General features: G+C 39.8%; 1 protein-coding gene across 2 annotated transcripts in view; it reads right to left on the bottom strand.

The window, feature by feature from the left end:
* Positions 1-8,441: 8,441 nt before the first annotated feature.
* CBFB (core-binding factor subunit beta) overlaps positions 8,442-10,858 on the bottom strand; it is a 48,663-nt gene continuing 46,246 nt past the window's right edge. For both annotated transcript variants that reach the window (XM_084861167.1, XM_084861166.1), the window contains exon 6: positions 8,442-10,771. In XM_084861167.1, the coding sequence (XP_084717293.1) occupies positions 10,749-10,771 (23 nt within the window). In that variant the 3' untranslated portion in view covers positions 8,442-10,748. The remainder of the gene's footprint in view (positions 10,772-10,858) is intronic.

Genomic DNA, 10,858 nt, shown 5'->3' with positions numbered 1-10,858 from the left:
GCGGCAGGGGCGGAGTCTAAAGTGGAGTTGCGCATGCGCACACTCCGGATTAGCTGCTGGGACGGGCTGGGGGCCAGGCGGCACCGTCTGGAAGGGCTGGGACGGGGAGACACGTATTCCGTGAACCCCACATCTGTGCCCCGCACCGCACACGTTTCACACGTCTAAACAAGGATGTGTACTCTACTCAGCACATGCATGTGACAGGGTTATACAATCGCCATCTGCTCTCTACACACGCATCCGATTCCCTTTCAGGGGGAGCAAAAAGCGAGTTCTGAGGGTGCACAGTCTGCGGCCCGGCAGGGAGGAAGGATGCGGGGTCCCGGAGTCCCACGGCCCGCGAGCGCCCTCCCACCTCCGGTTGGGGCCGAGACTGACGCCGGCAGTAGCTGCCTCTAGTTTGCAGGGATGACTCCTTCCCCACCCAGCTGCTCAGGGGCTGAGGTGGAATCAAAGCGAGTGAGGAATGTGCTCAAGTGTGTGTGTGTGACTTGAGCCAGAGCTAGCTTTGCCGCCAACACTGTGTGGTCTAGACGAGCCTAGAAGACCAAACCTCTGGTGCTCTTTGTGCCTCCGTTTCTTCATCTACAAGTCGAGTGAGAGGCTTCTCAAACCTGTTCATCCCGAGCTTTTGGCCGGTGCCCGGAAGCACGCTAAAACTAAAAGGCCTCTTCTGGAGGCAGGCCTTTACGGAAGCGACTCTCAGGACCACTTGGAGAGGAAAGCTTATACCTCAACTTTACAGGTGAAAAAGGAAGCTCAGAAAAGTTAGATCTGTGGTCCTAGGTGACAGAACACAAGTTCTTTCTTTTGCATTGTTTTTTTATACTAAATTTTCAAACTGGCTTAGTAGGAATGTAACTTGGAGGGCTTTATCAAAATCTGTAGCCACTACTGAGTTAAAACAAACAATGTGAAGGATGTCCACTGTGGCACTGTATGCCCAAACAACTAAAACTAAAATCCCATAAATAATAGGATATGTTTTAAAAATGAAGTTAACATAAAAACATTTAAACCTCTAGCCCTGACCAGTTTGGTTCAGTGGATAGAGCGTCAGCATGTGGACTGAAAGGTCCCAGGTTCGATTCCAGTCAAGGGCATGTACATTGGTTGCGGGCACTTTCCTGTAGGGGGTGTGCAGGAGGCAGCTGATTGATGATTCTTTCTCACTGATGTTTCTAACTCTCTATTCCTCTCCTTTCTTCTCTGTAAAAAAAATCAATAAAATATTTTTAAAAAACATTTAAATCTCTAAAGAATTGTTGTGAGTTTGAGCCAAACTTGATAACTGCCGGGAAGCAGAATTTCAATGGATTAGAATAATGTTGCAGAAAATGGCAGTTTTTCATCTATTTTTATATATTACTATCAAAGGAGGAGACACAGGTGGATTACATGAAATCCATTGGTGATAGAGAGGCAGGAAAGCCGAAGCCGGTTTGGCTCAGTGGATAGGGTGTCGCCTGTGAACTGAAAGGTCTGGGTTCGATTCTGGTCAAGGGCATGTACCTTGGTTTGGGGCACATCCCCAGTGGGGGTTGTGCAGGAGGCAGCTGGTCGATGTTTCTTTCTCATGGACGTTTCTAGCTCTCTATCCCTCTCCCTTCCTCTCTGTGGAAAATCAATAAAAAAAAATATATATATATATATTATTTTTTTTTTTTTTTAAGAGAGAGACAGGAGAAAGCAAAGTTGGGAAACCTCTGGGGTTGGATAAAGAGTAAAATGATAGACACTTAGAGGATAATTAACAGTCAACACAACAATAACAGATAACAATCACAATGCCTGAGGCCCTGCCACATTAAGTTGTGTCCAAGGGGCTTGGAAAAAGGGAAGTTACAAGTTACTCAGACATTTCAAGGATATGTTATCCTAGATGCTAAAAGACAAGATAGGGTCAGTTAAGGTAAAGGTTGACCTTGTCAGTGAAGACACTGGCCTAGGACATAACTACCCACCATAACTGCTTTTAGTTCAAGTTTCATTTCAGGCCATGCTTTGTGGTTACTTTAGGTCTTTGAGTTTGCAAGACTGACATGCAGGTCTTCTCTGAGCTTGTCAGGTCAGCATGTGGCCCTTTTAGTCCACAAAGCTTATCCCTATATGCTAATGTGGAAAGAGTGCTGAGAAAAAATCCAGGTGCAAAATTGACTAGTATGACCCCTTTTTTCTGTAAAAACAGAAATAAAAGAAACTGTCTATATCTAAAAGGGAGAAAGATAAAAAATTTATCAATAATACTTAATATTGGTGAGATAGGCCAGTAAGTCAGGACTAGTGGAATAAGGAAACCAAAAGCAATAAACAGCAATTTTCAGCCTTCTAATAAATACAATATTCCCTAAACCAGGGACACTTCAGAGTAAATGGCCTACCCGGTGTGACTCGGTGGTTGAGGGTCAAGAGGTCATGGTTTGATTCCCAGTCAGGGCACATGGCCAGAGTTACGGCTCGATCCCTAGCGTGGGACTTACAGGAGGCAGGTGATCAATGATTTTCTCTCATCATTGATGTTTCTCTCTCTCTCTCTCTCCCTTTCCCTTCCTCTCTGAATCAATAAAAAATATATACTTAAAAATAAATAAAAATCAATGGGAAAATATCCTCTGCTAGGATTTAAAAATAAAAATAAATAGAACCCCTCAAAATGAAGGTCTAGTGTGCTCTCCTTCCCAGGAGCACTCCCACACCCCCATCCCTTCCTTCCCTCACAGGCATGCATCTCCTAAACTTTACAGGACCCCAGAATGCTTGTAACCCAGGCAATAATGGACAGCAGCAGTTCGTCCCGGAAAACCCCCCTGAACCAGGCCCCCTTTTCTGACTTCTTCGTGAGCTAAAGCAGACTAGCCTAGACTTATTTCCCCAGCCCTTTCTTGTTTCTCTTTATGCAGCTTTAATAAATGTCCTCTAAAATTCACCTGGACTCATGTTGTGAAATTTTTCCTGCACAAAGTCAAGAACCCTTACACTGCCGGCTGGCCCTAGGCAGACCCATTCATTGCCAGGTCCCCTTCCCGGTAATACTGGGATTAGCGGCACATTACCTTTCACTCTGCATGACAAGCATTCAAGGTGTTTAGAAATAGTTGGGCAGTTGGCTTAGATGGCATGCTAAAACCTGAAAAAAAACCAAAAAACAAAAAACCTCCTACTGGGGAAAAAAAAAACCTTCTAAGGTTGCCTGGCCGGTGTTGTTCAATGATTGAGCGTTGACCTATGAACCAGGCAGGGGGTCATGGTTTGATTCCTGATCAGGGGTCAGGGCACATGCCCAGGTTGTAGGCTCAATCCCCAGAAAGGGGTATGCAAGAAGGCAGCCGATCTGATAATTCTGTCTCATCATTGATGCTTCTCACTCTCCCTCCCTTTCTCTTCCTTTCTGAAATCAAGAGGAAAAAAATTTCTTAAAAGAAATATTGAACTGCCTGCTGGTGCACTGATAAGAGTGTATTCAGGAAGTACAGGTATTTATCATGGCAGTCCAAACAAACAAACAAAATTCCAGGGACTGGTTCAGGTTAGAGTATAGTTGGTTTAAGTACATGAACTAGGAATTTTAATCCCAGTTCTGCCATTTAATAGTTTTGTGCCTTGAGCAAGTTGCTTCAGTTGTCTATGCTTTTGTTTCTTCATCTGCGAAATATTTCAAAGACGTGTTAGGAGGACTGCACTTACACACAAAGGCAAAACGCTTTGTGTGTTACAAAATTAAAAAAAAATCTAATAGTGACAGAATTGATGGAATTCATTGGTACAGATTATATTTATAGGAATTGAGAGAGAAAAGGAGTCAAGAATTAGCCAAAATTGGTTTGGCTCAGTGGATAGAGTGGCAGCCTGCGGACTGAGAGGTCCCAGGTTCCATTCCGGTCAAGGGCATGTACATTGGTTGCGGGCACATCCCCAGTAGGCGGTGTGCAGGAGGCAGCTGGTTGATGTTCCTTTCTCATCGATGTTTCTAGTTCTCTATTCCTATCCCTTCCTCTCTGTAAAAAAAATCAATAACATATATATTTAAAAAAAAAAAAAAGAATCAAAACACATTGTTATTCAGACAGGAAAGAGCCTGGGGGAACTGAAGTTGGAGCCTAGAAGGATGCTAATACTACTGTTAAAACTGTCCCTTGTGATAACTTAGAAGGCAGGAAATGTACCAAGTTTGAAGCCCTCGGTGAAAAGCTTAGAAAATAGAATCTTAGTACCATGGTTACTGCTGGTTCCATTTGTCAAGGTTAAAAAAAATAAAAGCCAGTTTGAAAGCAGAAGGAAAAGGTAACTGCATCAGCAAATCAGGGGTGGGGTGAAGGCCGAGAAAAGCAGTGGATTCGCGAGTCCCTCCCTATCAGCCTCAGGAAAATCACTTCCCTCTCTGAGGGGAAGGGCCCTCGGACAGTGGCCCCAATGACATTTCATAATTGTTAGGCCATGACTTTATTCTTCCCTTTCTGAATGGAAATGTCTCCCGCAGTTTTCCTGTTCCAATTTCACCACCGTATACTGGCCGTGTAGAGTGCAGATAACCAATAGTTTAGAATTTTAGCTCAGTGCTTGACCAGATGGGGCTTTGAGGTTGTCTCCCAAGGTAAATATATTTTCTTGAGGAAAGGAAAACTTAAATATTTTAAAATTGAAAGGGTGGCTGTGGCATATTAAGTCTTAATTTAAAAAAATAAAACACAGAGTAGTTGACCCCACATCAGACATACTAAAAAAAAGAAGAAAAAAGAAAAGAAGGAAAAGAGTGGCCTGTGATAATCATTACAGCTATTCACAAATATTCAGACTCTTTCTTGGGCAAAAGGTAGGATAGCAGTTCCCTGTCTAGGTGAAGTTAGCTCTGTGAATTTCCAAGTTCAATAAAATGTAAACAGAAGTCATGTGTGTCAATTTCAGGTTTTAAAAGCCAGTGCTCTGCACTGACTGGTATTGTAAAATGGTTAGAGCACGAGGGTCATGGGCTGGATTCCTGGTCAAGGGCGTGTATCTGGGTTGTAGGCTCAAACCAACAGGGGCATGTGTGGAAGGCAATCAATAGATGTCTCTCTCTTTCCGTTCCCCTCCCTCCCTTCTACTCTAACAATCAATAGAAAAAATGTCCTTGGTGAGGATTAACAAAAAACAAAACCAAACCAGTGCCTTTCTCATTATACTACCTTCTCGGCTTTGTCACATGGTCGGCAATGTTCCAGGGACGGCTCTGTGAGCTTAGGTGAACCTCTGATGGGTATCTAGCAAATAAGAGTTGTCTTTAAGCCAATAAAAATGTAGGAGTGTTAAGGCAACACAACTAGTCTATCATGATAAGAAAAACTGGGAAAATGGTCAATTATGCCTTCTGTACCTGCTTCTCGGGTCTAAAATATTCATTAAGCTACCCTTAATCTACTGGGTGACCCTATGATCCATGGGACTTTCTGCTAGTTTTTTTCTTTCCAATCAAACACCACCACCAGCTTTACATCAAGTACTTTCCCTCAAACTCAACCAACCCATCAATGGCTTTGTGTTTGCCCTTGGAAACAGTCCCAACCGTTTAGCATGGCTGGAAAAGTCCACCCGGAACTGCGTAGGACTCTCACGCTAGCCTCGGCAGACCCTTTCAGATTCATCTCACTGCTACAGCCCCCTCCATTCCATGTTCTAGTCATACTCAGCTGCTTGGTTGCTCAATTTTGCCATGCTTTTGGCCTGGCTTCCTGTAATACTTTTGTCAGCTTATCTTTGCTGGCATAGTGTCTACCATCCTTCAGATTTCACCTCAAATGTCTCAAGAAAGCCTCTTTTTGATCACCCAGACCAGGTTAGATGTACCCTGAGGGCAGAGACCAGTCTATTTTGGGCACTGAATATACAACCCCCACAAATGACCCTAGGGGATAAAATAATATTTTCTTTTTCTTTTAATATTTTTATTGATTTTAGAGAGGGAGATATAGAAACATTGGCTGCCTCCTGTTCATCCCTAACTGGGGCTTGAGCCCACAACCCAGGCATGTGCCCTTGACCAGAATCGAACCTGGGACCCTTTAGTCCAATGCTCTATCCACTGAGCCAAACTGGCTAGAGCTTGTTTTAATCTTAAACACACACACACAAAAACAAAACATAAAAACCAGCCTTGACTGGTTTAGCTCATGGGTAGAGCGTGGGCCTGGGGACTGAAGGGTCCCAGGTTCAATTCTGGTCAGGGGCATGTACCTTGGTTGTGGGAACATACCCAGTGGGAGTGTGTAGGAAGCAGCTGATCAATGTTTCTCTCTCATGGATGTTTCTAACTCTCTATCCCTCTCCCTTCCTCTGTAAAAAACAAAAAAACAAAAAAACCAGTAATAGTAAGCCTCAGTCTTCCAAAACTTTTCTCTTTTGATTGTATGATCTATATACTTTGACCACTTAAAATTTTAATATTGATGTGAGACAATATATGTAAATTTTTTCTAGTAGCCTCATTAAAAAGAAAGGAAAATTTAAATATTTTATTTAACCAAATACATCAAATAATATAACTCAGTATACAAAAATATTTATATGTAATCAAAATAAAGTGACATTTTCTATATTCCTTTTTGGGGGGTACTAGATCTTTGCTATCTGATATTTTACACTAGTAGTGCATCTCAACTCTAACACTAAATTTTCGAAGGCTAAAGTGAAAGAAAATTGATGTTATCTAGCGGGAATCGTGCCTTGAAATCTGCCTGCAAAATAAAATCTTCTCTCTAAAGATGTTTGGGAGATCAAAACACCAGTGTTGTCTTGCATATGCACATAGATGAGGCAATATGGCTGTGGTCGGTTTAAAATGTGTCCACAAACTCTTTGACATGCCTTCCTTCAGGAGATGAAGATTACTATTCCTTTGAGCGTGGGCCTGACCCAGTGACTCACTCTAACATACAGACTATTGCAACCCAAAGAATAAATTAATAAGACTGTGGCTTTCGTCATGGGCATGCACTTTTTCTTGGGTCACTTGCGCTGGGAGAAGCCAGCTGCTGAGCTGTGAGCTGCCTTATGGAGACACCCATGTGGAGGAGGTCTCCATTCCAACACCTTGCTAGGAATCAAGGTTGTTTTTTTGTTTGTTTGTTTGTTTTAAAATATATTTTATTGATTTTTACAGAGAGGAAGGGAGAGAGATAGAGAGCTAGAAACGTCGATGAGAGAGAAACATCGACCAGCTGCCTCTTGCACCCCCCCTACTGGGGATGTGCCCGAAACCAACGTACATGCCCCCGACCGGAATCGAACCGGGGACCTTTCAGTCCGCAGACCGACGCTCTACCACTGAGCCAAACCGGTTTCGGCGGAATCAAGGGTTTTCAACCAATGGTCTGTGAGAAACTGAGGCCAGTCAATGACCACATGAGAGAGCTTGGAAGGGAATCCTTTAGCCACGGCCAAGCTTTAAGATGACTAAGTCAGACTGACAATTTGACTCTAACTTCAGGAGAGACCTTTGACCAGAACACCAAACTTAAGCTTCTTCCATTTATGACCCACAGAATCTATAAAATGATGTTTATTTTATGCTAAGTTTTGGGGCCAATGTGTTATGCAGCAATGGAAAATCCAAACAATGGCTTATGGCTTGAAAAAGCTCATTGCTTGCCGAAACCGGAGTGTCGGTCTGCGGACTGAAAGGTCCCAGGTTCGATTCCGGTCAAGGGCATGTACATTGGTTGCGGGCACATCCCCGGTAGGGGGTGTGCAAGAGGCAGCTGGTGGATGTTTCTCTTTCATCGAGGTTTCTAGCTCTCTATCCCTCTCTCCTCCTCTCTGTAAAAAAACTAATAAAATATATTAAAAAAAGAAAAGAAAAAGCTCATTGCTAAATGAAGCATAATCAAGTAAGATACTTCTCTTCCCAAGCGGCCCCAAATGAGCATATCTTGAATACATGATATAACAACTTTTGAAATTAACCCTGAGTATGAATCTTATTCTTTGGAATGTTGCTTAATGGTCCCAATTCAGCATTTATTTAAAATTATCTGTCATTTACAGTTAAGTCTGGTGGTGAATAAATATTTTCACATGGAACACGCTTCAAGATTGCTTCTAAAATAAAAAAGACTTAATTTTCAGGTACTAGCTTGAAAGATGATACTAATTTGGATATGTAATTTTTTAAATTCTTCCTTCCCTCCAAAATGACATCATTACTTTATAGTCATATTTCATTGGATGGGTAAATTAAGCCAGACTTTTGAAAACCACAATATACATTGGGAAATTAGTATTCTTTGTGATGTTTCATTAAACATTTTCTTTGGAATTCGGAGAAATGACCACTAGATGACACTGTTGTTTTTTTAAGGTTATAAAACAGGATGAAAGAACAGTTCAGAATAACAAAATCAATTTTCACATCATAATGAACACTAGAAGAGAAACTGTTGGACTATGTCCAATAAAAGAGCCAAGACCTTGTTTTCACTACAGAACTTTATTGTGAAAGTAAATTAAACATACAAACACACAGTATGGCTAATAGTGGCAAAAGCAATCTGGTAGGTTAAGGCAAGTTTTAATGGAGATGAATTTAGAAAAGATGATGCAATGGTGTAATTTTGTTTAAATATAAATTTTGAAAAAATATCAGATTGCATCAATAACTTAATAAAAGTAGTTTTCAAAGTCTGCACTATTGGAGAAAAAGGGCTCATGATCTTAATGCCAGCATTAAGACAGACAAAAGCAGCACAATGCTAAATGACAGGGGAAATTCAGTATTTACAGAAGAATGGCAACATGAACACTTAATAGCTTTTGATCATAATTACTGGTGGACTAAAAGCAATAGAGAATAATGTACCAACATCATTATTGTTATTTAAAAAAAAAATTTTAAGTGCAGAAGTCAAAAACCAAGGAGCTTTGTGATAAAGTAACCTTAAAACACCACTGTAAGGACCACTTAAAAGGCGATTCCCTCAGGGGAAATTAGGGCACTGAGTGTGTAAACATGTGAGCTGTACAACATCAAATAACAACCAAATTCATTCATAGTACTTAGTTACACAAGATTAGCATGGTCTTTTATGATGTATTATTGTTTATAACAATTTAAACACACTCCTTTACCATGCATGAATTAAAATATAAAACAAACATTTTTATTCTGAGATACTGGATATGTTTATGAATTATAAGACTTATGTACAATGAAAGTCATACCTCCCTCATCAATCAAGTATATATATGAATATATATATATACACTAGTGTATACATATATATATGTTTTAAATGCAATGACCTCATTCAGAATTCAGTTCATTTTCTGAACTGACCATGTCAGTTTTTCAAATTCTTTAAAATAATGCCATTCTATTATGATAAAATACATTTTTGCAAAAAATTCAGAAATGTAGTAACATTTAATGAATGTAACCATGAAAAATATTTGTAAGGAGGTGCCAAATGACTTAGCACTTTTTTCCAGTCTTGTATTAAAAACAAAACAAAACAAAACAAAACAAAAACAAGTTGCATTCACTTTGACAGTGAGCCTATTTAAAAAATATTCCCATACTAATTCATCTCAAAAGGTTCTACTAATAGTCCTTTTGGAAAATACCATATATATAACCTGTTAATTTCCCCCCATAATAATTAATGGAAGAAAATGTATCCTCTGCACAGATGAACATTTTCTCTCTAAGACTAATCTTTTATCTCCCAGCATTGTTTTTACAAAAGCATGCATTATAAAATACACATAAAAGCAGCTATCTTAAACATGATTTTAATACAATATTACCTTTGTAGCTGATTCATCACTGTCTCCAGTTTAATATGTTGTTACATACATGAAGAAGCTCCAGTATCCCTTTTTTGATTGACGTAAAAAAAAGAAAATCCCTGAATAAAACAGAAGCCAGCCTGCGACTTCTTTAGGCATTTCAGTAGAATATTATAATTTAAGGAGAATATCTCCACACAAACTCATGATTATAGAACAGAACCTAAAATAAATCTGGGGAAGATGAGAGTCAATGCCAATTAAAAAAATTTATATTTAAGAAGGAAAGAAAAGGAGCTGATTATCAACATTTAAAAGGATACTGCAACTTTAACTGTAAACTTTGTTAGAAGGCTGTGGCAGACAGCTCTATGCTACTAGGGTTTTAGCTTGTAAATAATGCAAACACATCAGCAGTTTTAAAATGCCATAGACAAAATGCCAAAACACAAAAGAAAATGGGGAAACAAAACAAAAAAAACAAGAATGCCTAGCTAAAATGCAGCTGTATAACAACACACCTAAAATCACACACAAAAAAAAGAAAAATTAGAGTAACTGATTAGGAATAAAACCCTCTGATAAAAATTTCAATTTCTTGACTTGTTTTTAAATGACATGAACTTTTAAATTAAGATGGAGGACAAATAAGAGCTTTACAAGTAGATAGTTTCAACTCACTAAAATAATGCCATCAAGGTAAGTTTGCATAGAAAAAATGTAAAATCATTACTGGCTACATGCATACAAAATTAGAAATTCAGGTATTATAATCATAGTGCAAAACCATGGCAGTTTGTGATGTCTTGTTACTGCCTAAGGTTGAGAGATAGGCTGTATGTAGTACCTCCAGTTATCACAGTTTCTGGTCTTTAATCAATTATTTTTGTCGACTAGAAACAATGTACACGAAACGATTTGGGGGGCACATCTGCTGTGCTCCTAATTAACGAAGTTTGAAGTCATCACCACCTAGATTGGCACCAGGACTAGGGTCTTGTTGTCTTCTTGCCTGCAATGACAAAAACCATAGTTGGGGGTCAAAATGTGTTTGAAAATCCAAGTGCTAGATAAATAAGACAGTAGCACATAAGAAAAG

This window comes from Pipistrellus hanaki (genome assembly GCF_964339955.1).
Source record: "Pipistrellus hanaki genome assembly, chromosome: 15".
NCBI classification, from domain to species: domain Eukaryota; kingdom Metazoa; phylum Chordata; class Mammalia; order Chiroptera; family Vespertilionidae; genus Pipistrellus; species Pipistrellus hanaki.
The sequence above is the reverse complement of the archived record's forward strand: the minus strand, read 5'-3'. Positions and strand labels throughout refer to the sequence as shown.